This window comes from Penicillium samsonianum (genome assembly GCF_028829775.1).
Source record: "Penicillium samsonianum strain IBT 33392 chromosome Unknown utg000001l_segment0_segment0, whole genome shotgun sequence".
Lineage (NCBI taxonomy): Eukaryota > Fungi > Ascomycota > Eurotiomycetes > Eurotiales > Aspergillaceae > Penicillium > Penicillium samsonianum.
The window spans coordinates 1,038,504-1,063,955 of NW_026643259.1; the positions used below are offsets into that span (position 1 = coordinate 1,038,504).

Here is a 25,452-nt window from a genome sequence, read left to right on the forward strand (position 1 = left end):
AGGTTGTCTACGGGTATATAAGTGGGTGTGGGCGCTCCCCGCTCCATACCTAACAGGATCTACAACAGCCATGCCCGGCTAAGTAAGTGCCTAGGCAATTCTATTAATTCTACTATGTGGCTCTGATATAACTAAATACTCGTACTATGTACTATACTACCGTACCCCTATTAGTTTCAGGCCCCGCACATGCTCCGAGCTCTCGGCATATCCTGGTTTTGGTCTTTGCGCCGGTCTTGACTCCTTTTTTTTTTCTTTCTATGTTTTTTTTTACTTTGAAGATATTAATTCAAGGAGTAATTTCAACGTCTATCTAGTGTTACCTCTAGGGTTGTACAATATATAGAAGTACATGCATATATGAAGGAACCGCGGCTTCACACGAACTCCCCCGCTCGAAACAATATGATCCGCATGAGCCCTGGGAGGTTTTCTGCAAATCCCGTTCTGTTCTAGACGAATCAAAAAAGTGGGGACAATCTTATTACCTAGGTAGCTTGGGTTCACGAAGTCTATTATTCGTAAGCATATCACCGACATATAAAAAGACATGTAAAAGGACTAGAAAAAGGATCATAAATCATTAAATTGGGGTATCAAAAAAAAAGCGTAGACGTAATCCACTTCCAAAAGGTTATAATAAAAAAAATGCGCCCCTCCTTCCAAGGCTGTTCAGGTGGTGAAAGATTCATGAAGTCAGCTATTGTTCTCCAGGGTCTGGATCCTGTCCATTCCGTCAGATGCGCACCAGCACAGCTGGGCAGAAACAAATTCTATGTACTGTTGATTGGTCCAGTTACCATCGTAAGGCATGCCTCATGCGCCGAGTTTCACGCTCAAAGCAAGTAGAGCGCTTGTTAGGGGTCTTTCCCCATGCCTCGGTCGCTTGCTCCGTTTTTGATTTGGCGACATAGATTCCAGCGGAGGACGTCTTTCTTGGAACTGTGCTCGCTCAAAATAAATGTACATTACCCGACCGCTGTCCTCATTCCAGACCATGTTCCCGGGAATTGGATCATTGTGGAGCACGCCTAATCCATGAATAGCATGTAACGAGACTTCGGCTTGTCGAATTAACCAATTTTGTTCAATTTCGTGTCGCTTAGCCAGCGTCCTTCCCGCATACCCCATCAACATCAAATGCACAATCTCCGCGATGCCGTCGTAAGAGAATGGTTGACGGAGAGGTAAGCCACCCGGTAGAACTGGCACGTGCACCCCTTGTATTGGACGAAGGCGCGAATATACGCACTCCTCATGTTGGGCGTGTTCAACAAACTCGATAGGCGCGCCTTTGCCAACGAAAGTATACCCGTGAGACAACAAAGTCACTTTAAAAAGGGCTCCGCATGTGCCATGAATAGGCAAGGACTCGCATCCTAACTCCAAGTCAGGCCGCGGGTCATACCCGGAGAGTTGCCGATCCAAGAGACGAATGACTGACGCCTGGCTGATTGAATGTCGGCCAATTCCATGGTCTAGCACATTGGGGCATTTCTGATCCAATGTCCCTCTCGTCGCCAAGCCTAAGAGGCACCGTTGCGTACAATACTGGCGTGCCCTTTGAGGAAGAGCCTTCTCGTGACATTGTTGCAGCTGATGATAGTGGTAAGGTTGAAAAATCGGTGAAGCGGGAATCGTGGGGCCTTCGACTGGGAGTATTTGAATCGGATCCGTTGGGGGAATCATCAGACTCGGATGAACTCAGAGCCCCCAACGGAGTGCAGGATGCGAAACTTGCAACAGTAGACTTTGATAGTGTCTTGACAGGAGACAGGCGACAGTATTTGTTTCTGCTCTGTGGGGACTTGAATGCTGAAGAGGGCACATCCAGCTCCGATATTTCGCCCACAAGATCGTCATATATCATTTCCCATGTGTCCAGTTTGTTCACTGCCGAGTTGCTCCACTGAATACCTCGCTGCGGTGTTTGCAAAGCTCGGAGAGTGAAGGCCAACACCTGGCCAAGTGCTGTCAAGTGTAATTTGTTGTCGTCATTTGGGTTACCGGTCCATCCAGTTGTATCACCAACGTCTTCTCTCGGCACCGATAGATAATAGTATACAGTGGAAGGATCATCGTGTGGAACAGGAAGAAATATGAATGCTTCGCCGGTACACACATACCCGTACTCCAGCCCTCCATTGATCATGTAGGCAAACGCCTGTGTGATAACTGCAGCCACAACGCGCCGACAAGTATCTTCTGGCTTCTCGGCCTCCTGATAACGTACCACCTGGTCGAGCTCCATGTCGAAAAGCCCAGCTTTGATATGCGCGAGCGTGAGCTTATGTGGCGCTTTGTATTCGACAATGAAGGCAGGAACCTTTTCCTCGGGGCCCTTGTTATTCACACAAAACTGATCCGCTCGGCACAGGCTTTTGGTGTTTCGCAACTGACTGAGCCGGAAGTGGAAGTCGAGACTTATGGGACTGTTTCGAGGCCAATCGTCCTGAGCGACGCCGTTGTTCCTGCGCCAAGCTCAGAGATCCCATATCGGCCACTATCTTTGATTCGTCCGTCAATGTATTCGCATGGTTTTCGAAGGCCACATTTCCATTAAGACGAAAGATTTGTCGGAGTTGAGGGCTTGCATAGAGTTGCTCAATTATCTCAGCGACCACGCGACTCGATCGTTAGCCGTTCAAAATAGCCGAGACCGAGCTCTGAACTCAACATTTTATGTCGGACATCTTCCCGTATCGCTGCAGCACGATCAACGGCAAAAAGTGGCGCTGGGTGACAAAATCGATGCTCATGAGATCCGCCCATATAGCTGTCTGCTCCTGCGGGAACCCCATCCACTCCCGGATCTTAGCCGGGCGAAGCTTATTGTCTGCATTTGCCGGGTCGCCTTTGGTCGATGAATCTGGATTTGGTTGTATAGCTAGGCCAAGAAATAAGTGAACGTGGCAAGCATCGATAAATTCGGGAAGTGTGGTTTCTTGAATTTGCTGTTGGGTCTGTCGACTCTGGAGCCTTTCTTCGCTTAGTTGTCGTCTGGCCTCGATTTCGCGTTCTTCGGCCTCTGCCAGACGTCGACGCAACTCGGATATCTCGTGCTCCATTCTTGGCCCTATTCTCAAGATGAGATGGCCTGTAAACGTAAGGCAAGTTAATCGGGTGATTTGTGCTAGACGCCCTTTCTAGGCGCAAACAAAGCACGAACCCTGCTTTCCCTAGCCAATCATATCCCGTACAGTCGCATAGGAAGTCTCATAAGTACCTAGGTAATGCCCTTGCGGACGTAAAGAGAGAAGAGATATCAAGAGTTCTTTTTTGATGTATTTCTGGGTGTCTTTTTGAGTGACTTTTTGAATGCCTCTTTTCCCATGTGAGTGGTATAGCCTGAAAGATAAGAACACAAACTCCAAAAATAGGAAACCGCATTGGACAGGTAGCCAGGAAACAACTAAAAGCACCACTTGAGAGTTTATTGCTTGGGCTTACGGCTTGCCATTTATTACCGTCTCTAAGAATAGGAGTTAATACGCCCCGTATCCAACGCATACTTCAAAAGAATTCACATTCATTCAAGATGTAAAACAATATGCTGTGATTTCCGAAATGCAAAATAAATCGGCCACCTCACCCTCCAACGGGAGAGCAAGACCGACAGGGAATCAAATCAAGACTGTATAGAAACGAAAAAGAAAACGCCACAATCAACAAAAACAAGACATCAAGCACATATATAGACAGACAGTCAAGACCATCAGGGTATCAACATGAGCCGCATCATAAATCAGTTCTTGAACTGATCCTCGGTCACACCCTTACCCATAGCAGCAGTACTGCTCACACCACCAGAAACCATCTTCAGCAGATTATCAACATAGTTGGCGCCACTCCACTTCTGGTGGGTGACGACGTCAACGCCCTGCTCCATCTCGGGCTCCTGGACGAGCTCGCCGTAGGCGCGCATGCCGTTCTGCGAGTACGCCTTCGCGAACTGGTGCGAGATAAGCGCAGTGGTGTGCAATCCAGCCAGAGTGATGAATTGCCACGAGTAGCCGAGCTGGCCGAGACGCGCGATGTAGGTCTCCTGCTCCTCGCGGGGCATGGCCTTCTTCCAGTTGAAGGAGGGTGAGAGGTTGTAGGCGAGTCTAGTGGGGTTTGTTAGTTTAAGGGCTCTAGTATACGGGAAAATCAAGGGGAGATAAAACTTACTTTTGCTCGGGCCACACGGCGTGAACGCCGTCGGCGAATTCCTTAGCCTGATTGTAGTCGGGCAGCTTGCTCTCCATCCAGATGAGATCGGCGAAGGGCGCGTATGCGATGGCGCGGTTGACGGCGCACTGAGTGCCACCCTGGTAGCGGTAGAAGCCCTCACGGGTACGGGGAGACTCCCAGTTCCAGAAGACGTCGACGCCGGTCAGGCTCTTGGCGATGGCGCGGGATTCGGTGTTGCTCTTGCCCTTGGATGAAGAGAGGTATTGGTCGATGAGGCTCTTCTTGTTGGCGTGGGAGCCGGAGTTGATAGTATCGATGACGGCTTCGCTGAAGAGCTTGAGGCCGGCCTGGGCGGTCCATTGGTCCTCAATTGCCTGGAGTTGGGCGCCGTTCTTGCCGGCCTGCTCAGCGGCCACCATCAGGTCGTTTAGAGGCTGGATGCTTGAGTTTGTGGAGCCAACGATGAAGGCGTGGTCGCGGTGGTCGATGGTCGATGTGATGAGGGTGGCGGCCTCGGAGTCGGTACGGGCAATGGCCAAGAGGTCGGAACCCATGATATCGGCCTGGGCGCGGATGGCAACCAGGCGGTTGATATGCTCGCTGATGGGAACGAGGACCTTGCCGGCCATGTGGCCGCACTTCTTTGTGCCGGGGGCCTGATCTTCGATGTGGATACCGGCGGCACCACGCTCGACGAACAGCTTGGTCAGCTTCATGACAGCGGTCAGACCGCCGTGTCCGGTGTCGGCATCGGCGATAATGGGTCGCAGGTAGTCGACGTTGGCGACGTTTCCTCGCTGGCCTGCGGGGGTAGTAACGCGCTCCTCGCGCTGTTTACGGTCATGGAAGAGCTGTGCCATGAACAGCTGGTTCACCTTGCGAGGCACGGTGTCCTGTGGAGTACTTGTAAGTATGCGCCAACTTTTGATATCGCCAGTATATGCAACGTACCATGGGGTAATCAGCCAGATCGGGGGAAGGCTCATCAGTTGACGAAGCTGTGGACGAACTCTGCCAGCCAGAGACGTAGATAGTATCGAGGAACTTGCACATTTGAGTGATCATGGTAGGCTCAAGACATCCGTAGGTGTAGCTGGCCTGCTTGTTCTGTTCGTGAAGTGTATAGTTAGTATCTATAGAATCGTGGACGGTCGATATTCCCCAGCTAAACTTACCTGGAAGTTTGACTCCACAATACCCCAGAGCTTCTTTGCTTGCACATTGGACGGGTAATCGATCTTCAGGTTACCGCGCTTGGCCACAATCTGCTCGGCTGTGAAAGGCCGCTTGGTGTAGCGCCATCGAGAGTCCTTCCACCAGTTTTGAACGGCCTGAACCTCCGCCGCAAACTGGCGGTCCTCGTCTTCGTGCAGACCCATGACTTTTTGGTATAATACAGAAAAAGGGTACAAATATAGTGAGATAGTATATTCAAACGTGCAGGAAGTGTCACGTATGGTCCAATGCTAGTCCAATTATAGACGAAAGAAATGTAGGAAAGGATACGAAAGCAAGAAGAATGAGAGGAAAGGCTATAATAAAAAAGAAGAAGCGATCACAAGCCAGAAAACCCGGGGTACTTATTAAACATTCAAATGCGTCACAGTCGGTAAACGCTCGGCTCACCGGGAGTCAGGCCAATACTTCCAACTGCCTAGGTATTCTTCATATCGCCCAGGAATCTTTCACGGGCAAAGCGCTCCGAAAGGCGGAAGGCGGGTACAGCTGGGTTCGGAAGAGAGGATCCAGGCTCTGATGATCCTCGGTCTAATGGGAGAGCCCTTTGCCACTGCTGACTTGGCCAAATCTTCCATTCGTGTCACGATAATCGGCATCTCACTAGAATATAGAGAGGATTTCATTCCAGGTGTTTTATGCCCTTTTCCTTCTTCATTGTTCAAGTTGGTGTGAGATGTTCAAATGTTTAATGTTCGATGCTGTTCAATAGAACCGGATGACGTTGAAGACACATGCAATTACCGTGACAATACGAGACATATCGTATGGTAATTTTCACGTGCATCAACTGCATTCGGAGCATGTTCATCAGTTGGGAATAGTCTCAAATAGACTAGAAAATCTCTGTAATACTTGGCTATACATGCTATAGTCTAGCCAATTGGCAAAAACTACCGCCAGTCGGAGGAAAACACTGTCCAGAAACAATGTCTGCCTGAGTCATCCTTGACGTCTTGTCATGCCCCGGTATTCGACGGGTCTCCACCGGGCAATCCCAAAGATCGTTCATCTATTGGGCGTTCCAACTTTGAAGGTTTATACCGCAATGTATGTAATGATTTCGGGGGTTTTCGGTGCTTGTATTGTGATTTGATATATATGCTATACGCGTAGACCTAGATCCAAATTATATACTCTCGAAGCAACAAGCTACACAGTCCGACCTCCTCTCGGTAATCCTTCGCTACATCGTGGACTACGCTATCCATATATGCGGATATATCACCGCACATCATCACCTAGACGAAATCAGACCGGGACACATGACACTCCCAAATTACCTGCACATGCATCTGTCCAATTACAGGAGGTCCACTCTGTTTATCGAAGGAAAAATGACTCAAACCGCCCTACGAGTTGGACCTCGGCACAACTGAGCTCTACCAAACTAACCGCATACAGCGCCGATAAGACTAGTAACTAGAACAGGAGCAACAATGTATACAATAAAAATAGAGTCTGGAACAAGAATATGAAACAAGGTATCTTTGGATCCTGTGTAAGAGATATATACTTCGTAGAGATCATTTCTGGTACCATACATGCACGTATAACCCGAAGAATCGCGTGCCTCTTCCCATGGATGAATATTGGGTATCAGATAAGCTTAGAAATGCTTAACGAGACAACCAACGACACTATCCACATACCTATACAAATATTTGAACAAAAATAATACTAAATGACTACCCAGAAACAATTAAATACACCCATACCACAATTCCTCAGCCCCAGAGCCCACGAAAACTACCTCGGGAAAACAAGGGATCCCCAGCTCCGCACCCGTCTATTATCGATCTCCTGTCTGCGGAGAGCCCTACAATGACGCCTTCGGGATCTCTGAAATGCGGTCTTTTTTCGGTCGGGGAGGTGTTGCTCTGCCGAGGCATCCATCGGCTTATTTTCGTTTTGGTTCGGGTTGTGGTTCTGGGGTATACTCCAAACAGTCAAGCTGGGTAGGCGGGGCTTTCATTTACTATAAGTATAATAGATCGCGGAATGCACGAAGCTTACATGTGCTGGCACATATCGTGAAGCAAAGATACACATTGACGTTCATTCTTTTTTTCTCGTTATTTTATTGATCTTCTTTTAGCAAAAAGGAAAGGCTGAGTGCCAAGTGATAACCGAAAACAAGCGCTAGACAGTAAACACTGTCTCATGATGTCCATAATCCAATATCTTGCCCACTTTTACCTGAATTTTCTATTTTCGTCTAGGCTGCTCACACTCACATAACCTGTGCAACAATTTTGATGGTAACAGCAACACAAAATTCAATCAATATGCATCCTGAGCAACAACTGCCTTATGGTACGTCTCATAGGGAGTGATTGTTCCCAACGAGCGTCTCATGTGGGCATTGAGAATCTCCAGCCCGTAGACATAACTGGCATTCACCCAGCCGAATCTGCAATCGAGTTAGCACCCAATGTATTCACCAGGAAAAAGAACAAGAACATACCCTTCACGCGGAGCTCCCTTGAAGTCTGTGCCTTGATTGCCATACTCGGCATCGACCCGGTGCGGATCAATAGGACGAGTGACATCATACTTCTCCACGACAACGCCGTTGAAGTCGACAAACGCCTTGGTGATCATGTAAACCCACTTGTACGCCAACCGCTCCGCATCCTCCTGATAGCCGTAGCGAAGGAAAGCCGTCCAGGCAAGCATCTGCTGTGGCGCCCAGCCATATGGGTAATCCCACTGCCGGTTAGGGCGCTCCAAGCCCACTGCACCGCGCGACTCCTCAGTGCCAGAGACCAAGCCGCCGAACGCCTCGAAGCGAGGCAGGGCCTTTTCGACCATTATAGCTGCTTGCGCGGGAGACGCGAGACCAGCCCACATTGCCCAGAAGGTTGTGGCGGTTTCATATTCTGTGCGCTCCTTCTTGACTGTGTCGTAGTCGAAGTACATGCCCTTCTCGGGGTTCCAGAGGAGCTGGTCCATGCGCTGCTTGCGCTTGCGCGCACGTCGGTCCCAGACTGCAGAGGACTCGGTTTCGATGTCTTCGGTTTGGGGTGTGCGGAACTCTGCTGGAATGGGGAGTTTGTCGTTGAAGTGTACGCGGATGACCCGTGCGATGTCGACTTCGTATTTGTACAGCAGGGAGTTGAGGTCGACTGTGGCGAGGTTTCCACACACACCCTCCAAGCGGTAGCTGGTGTCGTGGCCGGACTCGCGGACGGCTCGATCGTGCATGAAGTACTCGTCGAGTTTGGGCTCGACTATAGTCCGAGAGTTGTATGCCTTGACGAATTCCTCGAAAGTCATCCCGTGCTTCTTGGCGTATGGGCCGAGAATGTGCACGAAGTGAGAGGGCTCGGTCTCTGGGGGCACACCCCAACCTTCGGGGCGATACCTCGATAGACCAGACTCTGGGTCGAGGCGAGGCGCGGTAACCCAGACGCTGTTGTACTCCTTGATGGCAGCGAGGACAGCATTGCGCAGGAACTCCTTTGAATCGGGCTCCGTTTTGATTCTTTCGTAGACACGCAGTGCCATGTCGGTCAGGAAGGGCGGTTGCGAGCGAGTGAGGTAGTAAGATCGATTTGCGTTGAGGATCTTGCCGTAGTGCTTGATCTCGAAACAGAAATTGATTACCATGCCCTTAGCGAGGTCGACACGGTCGCTAACGAGCAGTCCCAAGGACTCCATGTAGCTATCCCAACCGTACAGCTCGTTGAACCGACCACCCGGCACTACAAACGGCACACCGACCAGATCAGTCTCCCCGGTCGATTCGTTGAGCTTCTTCTCCATAGCCAGTGCAAGGAGGCCGGGCTTGTCGTTAAGTTCCATCACATAATGGGGCGTGATTACAGCCGGCAGCATCTGCACATCAAGACGCAGCTCGGGGTGTTCTTTCGCAATCCGCTCGTAGTATTCGAACTGCGTTTGAGCACCCGGCGGGATATAGATCCGAGGTCGCGGATCCGCAGTCCAATCTTTGGGGTCTCGACCTGCCACTTCAATGTTGGAGCCATCGATACGTCTTGTGAGGGCTTTCCAAAAGGAGTTCTTGATTAGACGGGATAGCCGAGCTACTGGATTTTCGCTCAGTCGTGCTTCATCAAGGATAATGTGCTTGCGACCGTAGTCTTTGGCAATCGTAAGCTCTTGGAGGAGGTTGGAGAGCATGTATGTTCCCCGTACATCTACTCGCTTGTGTCCGGATGATGCTGCAGTCCCGACCGAGATCACCTACAACGATTAGCAGTCGTCCTTGGTGTTTGACACAATCGAGCATACCTTAGGTCCCAAGTCCTCGATGGTGATCTGCATATTCTGATCCGTATCTTCCTGCTTCAAGAGAGACGCAAGCGTCTCTTCCACCTCAATAAGGAACTTCCGAGGTTGTCCTGATGCCTCATCTGTCCGCTGTTGTCAGCTCTTGCACTGACCGCATATCCGACATATTTATAACAAGCATACCATGGCTACCGCGTCGAGAAGGTAAGGTTCCAAAGAATTGATTGATGTCTTCACGACTGTAGTCGTTCAAACCCTGTAGATCCCAGTCAAAGATAAGCTTGCTGTACCTTCTACCGCGGGGTAACGGTCAAGCGTTGTGGCTGCTTACCACCGAGAATGCACGTCTCCTCGACTTGAATTTATTGATATTAGTCTCCTTGCCATAGTAGACATCTGGATTGGAGAAAGGATCAGTGGAGCTGGAACCAGACCGGGTACGCCCATCTGGCGAGCTCATGGTCTGTGTGGCGGAAGAAGAAGAGAGGGCACAATTTGAAATTCAAATGTGCGTTACGCAAGGATGCGTCCACACCGACTATTCCCCGTAGTCGAGAAACTTAAAGCAGCAAGTACAGGCGCTCCAATGGGCCTGATATATGATGCTGGGTAATTGTATTCTGTACTCCGATGGTACTCGCGATCTGATCAGAAAAGTCAGGGGATCCTTGTCCGTCGATAAAGACAATCTCGGATTCAAGTGATATGTTGAAGCTTTAAAATGGATAGGAGATGGTAGTGATAGAGAACTTGATACAAAATAAGTTATGAACCTGGCAGAGGGGGAAAGGGAATGACGGCGTTCCCACAATTGATGATGTCGCCGCTCCACTTATGTTGCCGCTCAAGGGCTGATAAGCCTTTCGATAACAACTTTAGAAACAATTCGAAGGCGAGGCTCTGAGATGCGATGTATAAAAAGCAAATATAATATAAATGCTGCAAATCTTTGCTAGAAGTAGTGACTCAAAAACAAGACTGTGATGACTTGGTCTAATATGGTAACCAGCCATTTATTGGAATGTTAGGGATTCTTTCCCCAATCTCAGTATACACTTAAGGTCCCATCTAACAAAGAAATATCAATAATGCTTGTGCTGACACAGCTATTTACAGATATTCACAGCAAAGATGTTCATACAATTGCTCACAACTTGGCAGAGACAGCGCTTCCACCGTCGAGCGTGATAGTCGCGCCATTCACAAACGCGCCAGCACGGCTACTCAAGAACAAGCAAGATCCGGCCACATCCTGTGGGGTTCCGATACGACCAAGAGGCACACCAGCCCTGATAGTGTCACCGAATGACTCCAAGGTAGCGGCCATCATCTTACTTTCGAAAGGACCACAGGCCAATGTATTTGAGCTGCAAACCGAATCAGTCCCCAATACATCAAAGAGAAGCAAAGCACAGCAGATATACTTACGTAATGTTTCGCTTGCCCAGGTGGTTGGCGAGCACCCGGCTCAAGTGGTGCAGACCGGCCTTGCTGGAACTGTATGCGAATGTCTCGAGCGAGGGAACACGGAGTCCATCAATGCTACCGATATTGATAATGCGAGAAGGATCCTCCGGTGTAGCCGCCTTCTCTAGGAGCGGTGTAACGAGCTGGGTCAGATCGAAGACGCGGTGGAGGTTGAGGGTGAGGACTCGCGTGAAGGCCTCGGAGGGGTATTCGTCGTAGGGGGCGCCCCAGTTCGAGCCGGAGTTGTTGACGAGGACGTGGAGCTCTAGAAAAAAGAGGCATGTTGTTAGAAATGATATAGTTCTCCATTAGATGTGGTGCCTTACTGCCTTCGCGCTTGCCCAGCTCCTCGGCCAGCTTCTTCACATCCTCAAGTTTATAGAAATTGGCCGGAATGGCGTGGGCTTTGCCCTTGCCCAGAGCATTGAGCTCCTTGGCTGCTTGCTCGCATGCCTTTGCATCACGGGATGAGATGTAGACGGTGGCACCGTTTGTTACATAGCCCTCTGAGATCATGCGACCGATGCCTTTGGCTCCGCCGGTGACCAGCACCACTTTGCCCTGCGGGCGCGTTAGAATGGTCGGAGAGGTAGAGTACGTAGCGATCTAACCTTGACGTTGAAAAGACTGGTGGAATCCATTGTAAAATTGTGATTTAGACTTAATAAACCAAAAGATAAAAGACAAAAGGCTACTCTTTTGTTACATCTGTTTCCTCGTAGCTCCTTCCCCCCCCGGTTACACTCCATACCCGAGGCCGAGACTACTTGATGAACCGGCCGAGGCACACGGACCTGGAATATCTTTGTACCGAAAGATATGCACTAGTCCTCTTTGGGTCTCAACTTAGGGCAGCATCGTCAGGGTTTCGCGGGGTCTCTGGTCGAGGTGTTTGGGTTGTCTTCGTTTATAGCATATACCCTCATTACAATAGACTAGTTGATTTTCGTTTTTGTTTCGCTATTCCACAATGGACGACCTTCTGTCAAAACACCGCAAAGAGCAAAAAGATCTCCAAGGGCGGATCACGCAAAAGAAAAAGTCCGCCACCAAGAAAACTCGCAAAGGAATCAACGATGAATGCGAGCAAATGCAGCGCGATCTGTCCGAGAAACAGAAGGCCGAAATCGCACAATTAAATGGAGATCCGACTGAAGAGCTCGGAGACCTCAGTCTGGAAGATGATCAACCGGCAGATGACGAAGACTCGAAACAAGACAAACCCACCAAGGAGCCACAAGAAGCAGATCCAACAGCCGAACCCACCCCAGAACCTTCCTCTGCATCCAACTCAAAAAAGCCAAATCGCCAAAAAGCCCGTCTCGCGCGGCGTGCAGCTGAACAAGCCGCCCAGTCAGCCGCCGCAGCAGAAGAAGCCGCGACACAAACAAACTACAGAGGCAATGAACAGGAGGTCATGGACGCCGTGTTCAAGAAGCTGGGTCTGAAGGAAGTAGAAGTGACTCCGGATGGGCACTGTCTCTACTCAGCAGTCGCCAAACAGCTCGATGAGTCCGGACTCGGTTTGCGGCCGGACCCAAGCCGAATCGTCCTCCAGCCCGCGACACAGTCACGCATCGACACAGTCGCCTCTCCACAACACGATGGCTACCGAGCTGTTCGAGCTGTGACGGCGGATTTCATTATGGAACATAAAGAGGACTTCGAGGCGTTCCTGGAAGAGCCCCTAGAGTTATACACTCGGAAAATCAAATTGACTGCCGAGTGGGGAGGGCAGCTGGAGCTGCAGGCGATTGCCCGAGCATACGGTGTGGAAATCAACGTTGTACAGAAGGATGGGCGGATGGAGAAGATCGAGTCCGGTGACGGCGACAGCTTCGACGAGGAAGAGAAGCGCAAGCGTGTTATCTGGCTTGCTTACTACCGCCACACCTACGGACTCGGCGAACACTACAATGCCCTTGTGAAGAAGTCCTAAGCTACTCAGATCAACGCAATGTCATTTCTGCCTTGGCCATTTCAGTTGAGGCCCAAATGTGCAATTGCAGATACTTTTTTTGTGTTGGATTTTTTTGCTAGGTGCTTTCCGGCTTTTCGGCAGATCTAGTTACGACGACGCCAGATCGAAACTCGGTCGTGGATCACCCCGTTCTCGCCCTGGCCTACCTCGTGTGTGCGCTCTGGCTTCCAGTACGCCACTCTTTCCAGGCCGTCTTTGCTCGGTGCCCGTAGAGGTTCGTGCTTGACGACGCCCTTGGCGTCGTAGGGGACTTCTTCACCGGGGTGGCTCAGGTGTGCCACGTACGCTTCCGATGGAGAGGCGTATGGGGGCCCTGGGGCTTGGGGATCCTTGTGACGGGGGAACTCGAGGCAGATCAAGTTGCCCGTTGGCGAAGGGGCCAGAAGCTGGGTATGTCGGAGCGCCCATTTGGGTCGCATTGACGGCTCCAGAGCACAGAAGAACTGCATGATAGTTAGCATGAGAACAGTGAACATAGCAACATGAAATATAGACAAAAAGAAGATACAACATTCTTGTTATCAAATCACGTGGCTGTGTTCCCGCATTGGGAGATGAATCTCACAACGTAGACCGACATCCAAGCAACAACACAAGGGACAAAAGGAATCCATACCGTATAATCATAAATAATATCAAATCCATTCAAGGGGACACCAATCTCCTTCAACCAAGCATCATCGAAAAAGTCACCCTGAATCCAAGTAACCTTTCCGGTGCCGATACTCTGATCCCGGACGCGATACCAACTGGCATTATCATTCTCCTCCTTCTTGCACGCATCAACCGCAGCCGCGCTATACTCGAGGCCATAAGCATCGTAGCCAAAGCTTGCCAGCAAGAGGACATCCACACCTCTCCCGCAGCCAGGAACGAGAGCCTTCCGCCTGTAGGACTGGCCCTGTGCATCGGTGGCGAGAGGCGCGCCAATTGTCGGGCGCTGCTTGACGAGCGTGTCTTCCAGAGCGGGATTGGGGAATCCCCGGTCCCAGGGCAGATTGTCGCCCTTGTCCCAGAGGGAAGCCCAGCCCTCGACATATTTATCGCCCTTGTATTGGGAGAGGTGGGCCTGCATCTCATTGATGTTGGTTTGCATTGGGGCGGTTATGTTGGTTTTGATCTTTGATATGGTTTCACGAGGTGGTTGATTCTTCCTGGTGTCAAGAGGGATGCGGTGGAGTTCACCGTCTTTATGCCATGATGACCGCGGGGACTCGGGGATCCATTGCCCAGCCCTGGAGATCTACCCGTCTTATTAATCACCTCCTTGCAGCCCTGTAGCCCGCTTTAGGTCCACCGTAGACACGATGATCCGGTGGCGTACAAAGATGTTTCTGGGTTGTTCGAGTTATACTCTCTGTTATAACGACAGATCTGTAATATCGTGGCAAGTACACCACCACAACACGTGTTCTGGATTTAACTTACAGGATAATTGTGACAGGACCAGGACCACCACCTATCTACTACAAGTGTTGCAGCATGTAGGTGATGGGACAACATTTGTTAGATGGACTTGGTAGTAGGTGTACGATAATAATAGGAGTCTGGGGTATTTATTGACACAGCTGTAACATCCGGGGAAGCAGGGATGTTAAGCGAAAGCCAAGATAAGTCTATTGCGACCGTCAAATACTTTATGATGCCATCAGAATGTTCCATGTTCTATTTCTATCATAGAACAAGAATACTCGGCTGCTCATGCGACCTCGGTCCTTGGCGATGTAATACTTTTGATGATGTGATCTATTCGGCCCAAAACGATATCCATGGATTACAGACGTTGTATGTCAGAACACACTAGTGTGTTTTGAATGTTCTTTTTAGACATCGTTTTTAGAAGTATAAAAAGACAGTAAAAAGCAGAAACCGTACAGAAGATTTTTTTTTTTTTTTGTATTATCAGGGACGTCTAGTCCTTAATCTCTCGGGATGGGGTCACCTTCAGGATTTGCCGACGGAAGACCGGCACACTCGCGCTCAACGATGACTGGCTCTATAAGCCGTCTTGTATCTTTGTAGGATAGAATGTGCACTAGCGTTGGTATGTCGGATAATAATCCAGCACTGGAACCCTGGGAGTGCAAGAGATAATATTATAATATTATTACACTCGGTCGCTGTCGGTGTTTGTCGGACAATCTCCAAATGCATTCCAAATTTTTCTCTCACTTTTGTTTTTCCAGAAACAACATCCAATATATTCAACGTTGTGCATACACATGCCTGCTGATCTTATAGGAATATAAGGGGATAGATCGACGTTCTTTGCAGGGAAGGTGCCCAAGTGGTCACCCAGGTACTTGCAGGGCTCCCACAGGGCTGTTTTTTGAACTCAACTTGACTTTACTCTTGTTGTAAGCTTTATGCGTCTTATTCTTTGGATTCGGATTTATTTATTGTTCAATTGGCAAAAGTCAACTTTTCCCGCCATCACATACATCCAATATGCACGGGCAATCTGAGACGGACGGCATCGTCGCATCCTCGGACAGCAGAGAACAAGAACATCCGACAGTCATAGCCGAGACAAAATCAGAGGTTGATAATGATACACACTCCCTATCGGGTGCTTCCAGCAATACCGCCGATGAAGAACATGACCCAGAGAATCCCCCACGCCTAGAACGCCAATTGACGGAGCTTGGTCCTCCCATCAAGGTCCCCCGACTCAAGCGCAGAGGCTTGTTTGGCCAGTTCGCATTGGTAGCGGAGGTTGAAAATCCAAAGACATACCCTCGCAGAATGAAATGGTTCATCACATTCGTCGTCGCTCTTGCCGGAGCCACAGCACCAATGGGCAGCGCAATCTTTCTCCGTGAGTCTCCAATCACAAATTGGGTATTCGTCTAATCATCTCTAATCAATCTTCTATCAGCTTCACTATCACAAGTAACTAAGGAGTTGAATACGACAACCACCATCACTAATATGTCGATCGCGTTGTATATGCTGGCCATGTCGATCTTCCCATTGTGGTGGTCATCATTCAGCGAGCGACTTGGGCGACGGACGATCTACCTGGCTTCTTTTACTCTATTTGTGGTTTTCAACTGCCTCTGTGCTATCTCGAGTTCTATTTCAATGCTGATTGTAATGCGAATGTTGAGTGGTGGCGCTTCTGCTTCTGTCCAGGCGGTTGGTGCTGGCACCATCGCCGATCTCTGGGAATCCAGGGAGCGAGGACGGGCCATGGGCATCTTCTATCTAGGTCCATTGTGTGGGCCCTTATTTGCACCCATTATCGGTGGTGTCCTAGCTCAGCACTGGGGATGGCGGAGCACCATGTGGTTCCTCTCGGCATTTGGTGCTCTCACTCTCATCTTTATCTTTTTCGCCCTTCCCGAGACGTTGGCCGTGCAAAAGCCTGTGTTGGCTGAACTCGAGGATGACGAAGATCCAGCTATCAGCCGCCCGTTGAGTCGAGTCTCGTCGCAGCAGGTTGTTCGGTCCACCGCGAGATGGCTCAAGACGATGAAGATGGTTTTCATCGATCCGCTCAAAATCATTCTTTATCTCCGATTCCTCCCGGTCCTGCTCAGTGTGTACTATGCGAGTATCGCCTTCGGTTCCCTCTATGTGCTCAATATCAGTATTGAGGACACCTTCGGAAAGGCGCCATACAACTTTTCCACGATCATTGTTGGTTTGCTGTATATTCCAAATTCGCTTGGCTACATGGTGGCCAGTATATTCGGAGGCAAATGGATGGACAGCATCATGCAACGGGAGGCGAAGAAGGCAAATCGATACGACGAGAAAGGTAGACTGGTGCTACGACCAGAAGACCGAATGCGTGAAAATGCATGGCTTGGTGCCTTCATGTATCCGGCAGCCCTGATTTGGTATGGTTGGGCGGCGGAGAGGGGAGTTTTCTGGCTTGTCCCGGTATGTCAACTCTCAATATAGCCCTCAAGACATATCGATACAGTGGCACCCGCTAACTCCAATTCGATAGATGATTGCCAACTTCTTCTTTGGTATGGGCTCCATGCTCATTTTCAGTATGGTAACCACCATGCTCACCGAATTCATGCCGAAAAAGTCCTCGGAGGGTGTAGCTCTCAACAACTTCATGCGAAACATCTTCTCCTGCGTCGGTTCGGTCGTCACTGCCCCGATCATCGGCGGCATTGGCAATGGGTGGCTGTTCACCATCCTCGGCCTTGTCAGTTTCGCAAGCAGCTCCGTCATCTTCCTGATGAGAGTCAACGGCCCTAAGTGGAGGAAGACTTTGGATGCACACATGCGGGCATGAGTTGCTTCTGCTTCGTATCACTAGGTTGCATTTTATCTCCGGCGTTCAAGCATACATATTTTTATATTAATTTTTAGGGAGGTGGTAACGGCCTGGCATACCATACACAATTGGTGTCGGTATATAACAACCTCTCTCTGTTTTGCACATACGTCTCACTAAAACAAAATATCCATACCTGACTCTGTCTCTTCATTTATGTTCAGCCGTTCTACAGTCCTTTTCTTGTCCATGTATTCTTGACTAGAATAGCCGGCCGCATCGAGGGAACCAAGGTGATATTAGTGTAGTACACACTACAAAGGATGACGAGGAATCGGAGGTAGAGAATGATTTTGAGGGGATCAATGAAGGCCATCTTCATCATCTGGAGCCACCTCGCGGTGGACCGAACATCGACTTCCACGGCCACCGTCGGGATGTCTAGATAAACTAACAACCTTGGAACTTTTATGGTGTCTGATAAGCGAATATTCCCGCACCTTAACCACACGTTCGGTTCATCCACATCGTCACTTCTACAAGTAAAAGATACTCACCTATAAGGGCTCCATCAATCATATGCCCTACCGGCATCTACAATACCTGCGTCCTCCCTTAGTCTGCGCAGTCAAGTGTGCGACTCAATGTATGACTTACCCATATCAGACTGGAGTTACAAGAAAAAGTCTTCACCGGTTTCGCTCATATGCGACTTCCACTTACATAACGGGGTATTGACCATGTCAATCAGTACCGCAAAGCTTCTACTTCATGGGACCCCTCACCTCGAATTTTGAGAATTACGCTTCTCCTAAGAGCATTCAACCCATGTCCCGGTAATTGCATATGCCAAGCTGCTACGTATAAGGTCTCCCGTATTTGTGTTATCGTGCATATTATCTAGGCCTAGCTAAACTATACCAAGCATTGGTCAGTCAATGATGGCATATTCTTGTCGAGAGAACAGCCCCTTCGATCATCAGGTGCAATTGTTTGCGTATGATGAGGCTAGTGATGTTGTTCTTTATTTACATATGTGCACCTCAATCTCTAATCCGTACGGAGTATAGAAAAACGATATAGATCTGAGTAATACTGCACGTATTAATTCACCTGCATGAAAAAAAGTGAGGCAGCCAATCAGAGATTCATCACGCCATGTCCTTGACTAGCCAGCACTTCTAGCGAACATTCGATGCATCCGTCATGAGGGGAAGGGGAGATCGCCGGCGGGATAACGGAGTAGAGGGGTTTATGCGCTGGAGATGCCAGGGTCTACAACATGTGCACGGAGTGCTTTTTTAAGCGATATCGCGAATACTTTTCCATTGCCAACCAGACAAGCCATCCGATATGAGTGGTTTTTTTCTTTTTCTCACACGGGTCACTCCCTAGCAGATCCGATGCCGGTAACATCCCATCTAAACGACCTATCTATTCGCTAGTTGCAATCTCAAATATAAGACATCGAATGAAAGTCTATTAACCTTGAGACCTCTCCTCTCCGATCGGCGTATTCCTTCCAGGTGCATTGGTGACAGAGAAACAGTTTGGCAAAAGGAAAAAACGATGTTTATGCCCATCTACTTCGTACAGAGACCAAGAGTGCAAGATATTCAAAAAAGACCCCCAGAACCCAAGAATCCTGGCCCAATTCTGAGAATAGAAACAAAGCCACCAATCATATTTACAAATGCGATGGGTTCACCTCGAGGGCCGCCATTTGCTAACCACACGCAACACGGCATGGATGCTCGGCCCGCTGCATGGAGTTGGGTACATAGATGACCCTATCTGGCAATTTGGCTGAGGGCTTGTATCAGGACGTACAACATAATCGGGAATGGCACGAAAAGTCAGCGCCGAGATGATCCGCTAGAAAAGCGAAAAGTGGCCTAGGCATGCATGCAGCTCTTTTCAGACTCGAGTGTTGGCTTTTGTACCTATCTATACCTTTAGGTACATTAGGTCGAATTAAACACATATGCCATTCTGAAAGAAGAGGATCCCAGTGACGAAGCTGTTGTAAGACGACACATCAATCAGATAGCCGTGGGGTCAGTTCGTGTACTCCGTACGTGGACCAAATTGGATGCAGGAATTGGCGAACGTGTTGGTTTAGGAGTGGCTGGTATTGACGCGAAGATCGCATAATGATCGGCTGTACTCCTAATGCGTAGTCATAGGTGAAATAGAAATATGAAAATATTCGAATATAGCAGAGACGAGAGAATTTGACGCCCAAGTCCAATGCGCAATATCACCTGATCCCGAGAAACTCCGTGTTCCGCCACTTTTCGCTCTTTTTACTTCAGAGAACTGTTGATGCAGTCCACGATGTTTAACTGCATATTACATCACCATTTCAACTGCTGACACCCTTACAGTTGGGTGTCACGGAATAATGTTCTCAGACAAATGACTCTGAAGTGTCGGTGTCGTGTCGGTGTCGAAAGTGGAGATTCAACTATCCACGACTCCATCAGAGCTCCATACAACTTCATTCCCAACCACCCTGTTTCGCCTTTCCAGTTTGATTCTATGAATAATGCAAAAATTTGCTGGAATTCCCAATATTTGCCCCTAATACCGGATCCCTTTCGAGGTTAATTGCCCTGGTCTCTCCACCCGCGGTGTACTTTGTAACCCGCATCCTATTTGCCGCCGTTACCGGGACACGTTGGGCAGAAATGGGTCTGCATCATCTCTGCGTCGCCCATCGATTTCCCTACTGAAACATTGCCTGCGTGGCTTTGTGTACAACATACATCTGTGATGTTCCCTCGGCCCAATTCATTTCTATTCTCATCTCAGTGTGTGTCTGTACCTAGTATCCAGGCCCAAAAACAAACCAAAACAAAAAAAAACCAAGTCAATTCAATTCAATTCAATTCCATTCATTCGGTGGCATCCACCCCACTTCAACAGACCCAGTTTCTCCATATTCCTGCAGGACTGCCTTTCCTATCTTGACCGATGTGCCCCCCTATTCCCAATCCCATCTCGCCATTTACTGCTTGGTGCTGCAGCTATTCCTGCGGGTGGGGACCGTTCTGCTCTCACCCGGCCCTAACCAAGCACCGGACCTCACTAAACCATCATGTCGGCCCTGGAGATGGAGACCCGACGACCGACGTGGCCCAATTACAATTGACTCCATCGGGCAGTTCATTGGTGACGTTCAGGGCCCAAGACCGTAATGCACTTTGTTGTCGTCCCATCCGACCGCATTGGAGACGAACTATTATACGCTGCCTCACCATGACTGTCCAATGCGACCTCTGTGTCACCAGAGAAACAAGCATATCCTTCCTTTCCCTTTTAGTACTCTAATACATGAGGTACCCTACCCTGTTTCACACTCCTCAATTGTCCATATTTTGTATCTTTTGTTCCTCGATTTCCCTTGCCGCCCCATACTTTTCCGTGCATCGAGCCCGACAAGCCGGCTTGTCAATTTCCTATTGTCCCGGTTCTCGTCACATCACGCGCCAGTCAGCCTCGCCCAGGCTTTCGATATATGATACGTCATTGACCGGGGATCATGGCCGGTAAGAGTAAGAAGAAGACGAAGAACAATAAAAACAATAACAATCGCCCTCCCGTCGGTTCTGCACCACCCCCTGAACCTGAGAACAAAGACCTCGTCGACCCTGCCCCGGAACCGGCAGCAGCCGCTGTTGAGGATGTCTTACAAGTATGCCGACCTCCCTCAGTACTCATATGCATCGGTCCAACGTCAATATTCGACCTTTGATTATGAGACTAAATCTTTCCAATTCTACCCTGTCACCTATTCAACGACCGATCTGACCGAGGGCCAAAACCAGGACAACAATGAGCCCACCGCCGCCGAACCGGAGAAGGACCCTGCCTCTGAAGATCCCCCTGCCGCTGAGCCAAGTGGCGATGACAGCCCGGCCGCTGAGCCTACAGGTAAGTACATGTTTCTATAAATGATGAGGTTTATCGTCGAAGAATCTATGTTCTACTTTTTGTACTTGATATTAACATACAATGTTCAGATTCCGCAGAGGCAGGACCAGCCGAGACTCAACCCGACGAGGCTGCCTCAGAAGCTAAGGAAGAGGGCAAGGATGAGCCAGCACCAGATGCAGAGAATCCCGACGAGGCTTCCAAGGAGGCTGCCGTAGAAGACGCGAAACCCGACGACGGTGCAGCGCCTGAAGAGGAAGCAAAGTCTGAAGAGGAAGCTAAGCCTGAAGAGGAAGCTAAGCCTGAAGAAGAAGCAAAGTCTGAAGAGGAAGCTAAGCCTGACGAGGAAGCCAAGCCTGAAGGAGATCCAAAGCCCGAAGACGACTCAAAGCCTGAAGATGAATCTAAACCCGAAAGCGGTGCAGCGCCCGACGACAGTGCGAAGCCTGAAGAGGAATCTAAATCTGAAGAGGAATCAAAGCCTGCAGAAGATGCAAAACCTGAAGGTGGAGAAGATGCTCCAGCAGGCGAAGGCGCGAAAAAGGAAGGCGATAACGGCAACAATGGTCAGTATCCGAACTTACATTGGGTTTTATGAAGCTGACAGTATGTAGATGAAGATTTCCCAGATTTTGATCTAGACGTAGATCCCGAGGCAGTAGCAGCCGAGAAAGAAGCTGCTGCTAAAGCGGCCGCCGAAGACGCCCTAGAGAATGGCGAAGATCAACCATCTGCCGATGCAAGCCCTCCTCCGGAGGAACCAGCGGCACCCGAGCCAGCCGTGGAGGAGGCAAAGCCAGCGGGCAAGGGTAAAAAAAGAAGGGCAAGAAGGGCAAGGCCCCCAAGACAGCCGATCCAGAGCCAACGCCAACGCCAGAACCAGAACCGGCCACCGAGCCAGAGCCAGAGCCAACACCGGAGCCAGTGGCAGAACCAGTGGTAGAGGCGGAGCCGGAGCCAACGCCAGAGCCAGCCGCCGAGCCAGAGCCAGAGCCAACACCGGAGCCAGTGGCAGAACCAGCAGCAGAGCCAGAGCCAGAACCAACACCGGAGCCAGAGCCAGAACCAACACCGGAGCCAGTGGCAGAACCAGCAGCAGAGCCAGAGCCAGAGCCAACGCCAGAACCAGCCGCCGAAACAGCGCCGGAGCCTGAAGCTGAGCCTGAAAAGCCCGTAGATAATCCTCCTGACACCCCAGCCCCAGAAGAGCCAACAGCACCCGAGCCACCCGCGGAGGAGCCTAAGCCAGAGGAAAAGCCAACGGGCAAGGGTAAGAAAAAGAAGGGCAAGAAGGGCAAGGCCTCCAAGGCAGCCGACGTAGCCGAGGTAGCCGAGCCAGAGCCAACGCCAGAACCAGAACCAGCGGCAGCGGCAGAGCCAACACCAGAACCAGCCGCTGAAGCAGCGCCGGAGCCTGAAACATCAACTGAAACAAGCGAACAACCAGCGGAAGCAGAGGCGGAGACAAAACCAGAGGTCGCACCCGAACCAACAGAAGCACCAGCAGAAGAGCCTGAACCTGCTCCACCTGCAGCAGAAGAAGAAAAGGCCCCCGAAGAACCTATCAAGGAAGCAGAACCGGAAGGTACGCCAGTTGAGGAAACACCTGCTGCCGAACCTGAAGCTGCTGCGGAGGAGAAGGTGGAAGCTGTAGAGCCCGAACCGGTCGAGGAAACCCCGAAAGAGGCACCCGTCGAAGAAAGCACTCCAGCCGAGCCTGCGCCCGAACCCGCTGCTGAACCCGTTGCTGAGCCTCCCGCGGAGCCTATCGTTGAAGCTCCTGCCGAGGAAGCTCCTGCCGAGCCTGCTCCTGAACCAGCTGCTGAGCCTGTTGCCGAACCTGCCGTTGAAGCTCCCGCCGAGCCTACCCCCGAGCCTGTTGTTGAAGCTCCGGCTGAGCCTGCTCCTGAACCCGCCGTTGAAGCTCCCGCCGAGCCTGCTCCTGAACCCGCTGCTGAGCCTGCTGCTGAGCCTCCCGCGGAGCCAGTTGTTGAAGTTCCTGCCGAGGCTGCCCCCGAACTCGCTGCCGAGCCTATTGTTGAAGCTCCTGCTGAGCCTGTTGCTGAGCCTACCCCCGAACCCGCTGCCGAGCCTGTTGTCGAACCTCCCGCTGAGCCTGAACCTGCTGCTGAACCTGCTGCTGAACCTGCTGCTGAACCTGCTGCTGCTGAGGAGCCTGCCAAGGAAGCGCCCGCTGTCGAGGAACAGCCCGCTGAGGAGCCAGTCGAAGAGCCTGCACCTCCCGCACCGGAAGCCGTTGAGCCAATTCCTGAAGCTACCGAGGCACCTGCCGCTGAAGAGAAGGAAGTGACTGAAGATGCCCCCGCTGCGGCAGATCCTGTAGAGACTCCTGTCCCAGAACCAGCGGTTGAGGAGGCACCTGCTCCTGCCCCAGTGGAAGAGACACCAGTGGAGGAAGCGCCCGCTGCCGAGACAGCCGCCGAAGCTGTAGTAGCACCGGAAGTCGTACCCGATGAGGCACCAAAGGAGATTCCAGAGGAAACACCTGCTGACGAGCCAACGCCCGAGCCAGCTCCTGTCGAAGTTGCCCCAGCTGAGACCCCGGCACCTGAGGAAGCTCCGGCTGAACCGGTAGTTCTGGACGAGGTCCCAGCTGAGACACCAGAGGCCGATGTAGCTGCAGTCCCAGTCGAGACTCCAACGCCGGAAGAGGCATTGCCTGAGACACCGCCAGAGGAGCCAACCCCTGAGTCAGAGGCTGCCAGAGACCTCCCCGCCGAAGACCCACCAGCAGAACCAGAAGCTGCCCCCGAGCCAGTCGCTATGCCCGCTAGCGACGAAGTGGCGCCCGACGAGCTCGTACCCCCAGCAGACGCCCAGCCTGAGGTGGAGATAATCGACGCCGAGCCTCTCGACGAAAGCGCGGAAGCCGCAGCAGCCCGCCACAGCTCCCGACGCCGCAGAAAGCGCAGCTCACCGATCGAGGGAGAACGTCGGCAGTCCAAGACATCTTCCGAAGGCCGCCGGGATCAACTCCAGCGCCAGAAGAGCGAGCGAGGCATCTTCACCAACCGCTGGGCCAAGGCACTGGAAGAAGCACGACGCCAACACGACGAGAAATCCCAGGTGCAACGAAAGCAGCGCGCTCTTGCCGAGGAGCGAGAGCGCAGCGGCATCCCTGCTCCCGAGAAACTGAAGCGATCGAAGAGCTCGTCCAAGGAGAAGGTGAAGGAGAAGGAGAGGGCAATGGAACCAGAAATGGAGGCCGAAGTCATCGAATCCAGACCCAAACGCCGCACCTCCGACACTCCCTCGAGCCAACCCCAACCTCTCGAGCGAGCCCGCTCAACTAGGACCTCTTCATCGAAGCAGGTATCAACATCGGTGCCGACGCCCAAGCCCCGTGCCTTCCTGCGATACATGACGGAAGGCAAATCGGATACCAATGGGCCTTTGCTACGCCTAAATGCCACCAAGGCTGCACCGCCGATTGAAAGGCCGCGCCGGTCATCGACAAGTCATAGCAGTGGCAGCCGTCACGATCGGGCGGAGTATGAAGAGGGACAGTCGAATGGTCGGTCTAGTGGATCACGGTCGCGACGCGACGAGGAGCCTCCTCGCAGTGAGCGTGTTGAGCGCACTGAGAGTAGGAGATTGCGACGCTCGTCGACGGCTGAGCATGGTCGATCTAGGGAGGAGAGGAAGGAGAGGGAGAGGGAGAAAGAGCGTGAGCGTGTGCGTGAGAGCGAACGTGAGCGTGAACGGGAACGGGAAATAGAGGGAGATAAGGAGAGGGAGAGGGAGAAGAAGCCTGAGGGCTCCTCCCGACGTTCCAGGGAGACGAGAGAGGTTCGCTCTCATCGTCGGCACAGGCGCGAGGAATCGCCTCCCCGAGAGGAGTCGAAGCTGAAGGGTCTCTGGAGAGCCATTGCTGCCCATTGAGACTATAGAGATTATTTTGCGTTTTTGATTTGCTTTCACTTTCAACCTTGTCTTTTTATTTTATCGTGGTGGTTTGTGGTTTGACAGAATGATCTATATATGACAGTGTATGCTTGATGAATTTGTGCTTGCATTGGGGAGCGAATCATTGCAGGAGTACTTGAATTGTTTTTTTTAGCCAGATTTGATTCAACATGCATCAACTTGACAAGGATTCTGATTTGGGAGATCATCATTCGCAGATCTCTCATAGCTTAGT

At 50.9% G+C, this 25,452-nt stretch overlaps 8 protein-coding genes across 8 annotated transcripts; 3 read left to right on the top strand and 5 right to left on the bottom strand.

The window, feature by feature from the left end:
* Positions 1-816: 816 nt before the first annotated feature.
* N7471_000408 (uncharacterized protein) lies at positions 817-3,068 on the bottom strand (the record flags this gene model as incomplete). Its single annotated transcript, XM_057273129.1, has 3 exons — positions 817-1,450; positions 1,548-2,471; positions 2,692-3,068. The coding sequence occupies 3 exons, from the start codon at positions 3,066-3,068 to the stop codon at positions 817-819; spliced, it is 1,935 nt and encodes a 644-aa protein (XP_057141308.1).
* A 438-nt stretch (positions 3,069-3,506) lies between these two features.
* On the bottom strand, positions 3,507-5,552 carry N7471_000409 (isocitrate lyase 1; the record flags this gene model as incomplete). Its single annotated transcript, XM_057273130.1, has 4 exons — positions 3,507-4,106; positions 4,171-5,066; positions 5,125-5,280; positions 5,349-5,552. The coding sequence occupies 4 exons, from the start codon at positions 5,550-5,552 to the stop codon at positions 3,746-3,748; spliced, it is 1,617 nt and encodes a 538-aa protein (XP_057141309.1). The 3' UTR covers positions 3,507-3,745.
* A 2,140-nt stretch (positions 5,553-7,692) lies between these two features.
* N7471_000410 (alpha,alpha-trehalase) lies at positions 7,693-10,126 on the bottom strand (the record flags this gene model as incomplete). Its single annotated transcript, XM_057273131.1, has 5 exons — positions 7,693-7,822; positions 7,877-9,618; positions 9,667-9,788; positions 9,850-9,922; positions 9,998-10,126. The coding sequence occupies 5 exons, from the start codon at positions 10,124-10,126 to the stop codon at positions 7,693-7,695; spliced, it is 2,196 nt and encodes a 731-aa protein (XP_057141310.1).
* A 687-nt stretch (positions 10,127-10,813) lies between these two features.
* Positions 10,814-11,774, bottom strand: N7471_000411 (short chain dehydrogenase/reductase family; the record flags this gene model as incomplete). Its single annotated transcript, XM_057273132.1, has 4 exons — positions 10,814-11,033; positions 11,095-11,398; positions 11,460-11,694; positions 11,745-11,774. 4 exons carry the CDS (start codon positions 11,772-11,774, stop codon positions 10,814-10,816), a joined length of 789 nt encoding a protein of 262 aa, XP_057141311.1.
* A 329-nt stretch (positions 11,775-12,103) lies between these two features.
* N7471_000412 (deubiquitinase OTU2) lies at positions 12,104-13,072 on the top strand (the record flags this gene model as incomplete). Its single annotated transcript, XM_057273133.1, has 1 exon — positions 12,104-13,072. One exon carries the CDS (start codon positions 12,104-12,106, stop codon positions 13,070-13,072), a length of 969 nt encoding a protein of 322 aa, XP_057141312.1.
* A 125-nt stretch (positions 13,073-13,197) lies between these two features.
* N7471_000413 (putative thiol methyltransferase) lies at positions 13,198-14,210 on the bottom strand (the record flags this gene model as incomplete). The annotated part of the gene is made up of 2 exons (XM_057273134.1): positions 13,198-13,557; positions 13,731-14,210. 2 exons carry the CDS (start codon positions 14,208-14,210, stop codon positions 13,198-13,200), a joined length of 840 nt encoding a protein of 279 aa, XP_057141313.1.
* Positions 14,211-15,562: 1,352 nt separating this feature from the next.
* Positions 15,563-17,372, top strand: N7471_000414 (MFS transporter; the record flags this gene model as incomplete). The annotated part of the gene is made up of 3 exons (XM_057273135.1): positions 15,563-15,932; positions 15,993-17,002; positions 17,073-17,372. 3 exons carry the CDS (start codon positions 15,563-15,565, stop codon positions 17,370-17,372), a joined length of 1,680 nt encoding a protein of 559 aa, XP_057141314.1.
* Positions 17,373-20,485: 3,113 nt separating this feature from the next.
* On the top strand, positions 20,486-25,193 carry N7471_000415 (PE repeat family protein; the record flags this gene model as incomplete). The annotated part of the gene is made up of 5 exons (XM_057273136.1): positions 20,486-21,051; positions 21,119-21,290; positions 21,380-21,856; positions 21,905-22,099; positions 22,150-25,193. The coding sequence occupies exons 1-5, from the start codon at positions 20,899-20,901 to the stop codon at positions 25,191-25,193; spliced, it is 4,041 nt and encodes a 1,346-aa protein (XP_057141315.1). The 5' UTR covers positions 20,486-20,898.
* Positions 25,194-25,452: the final 259 nt, after the last annotated feature.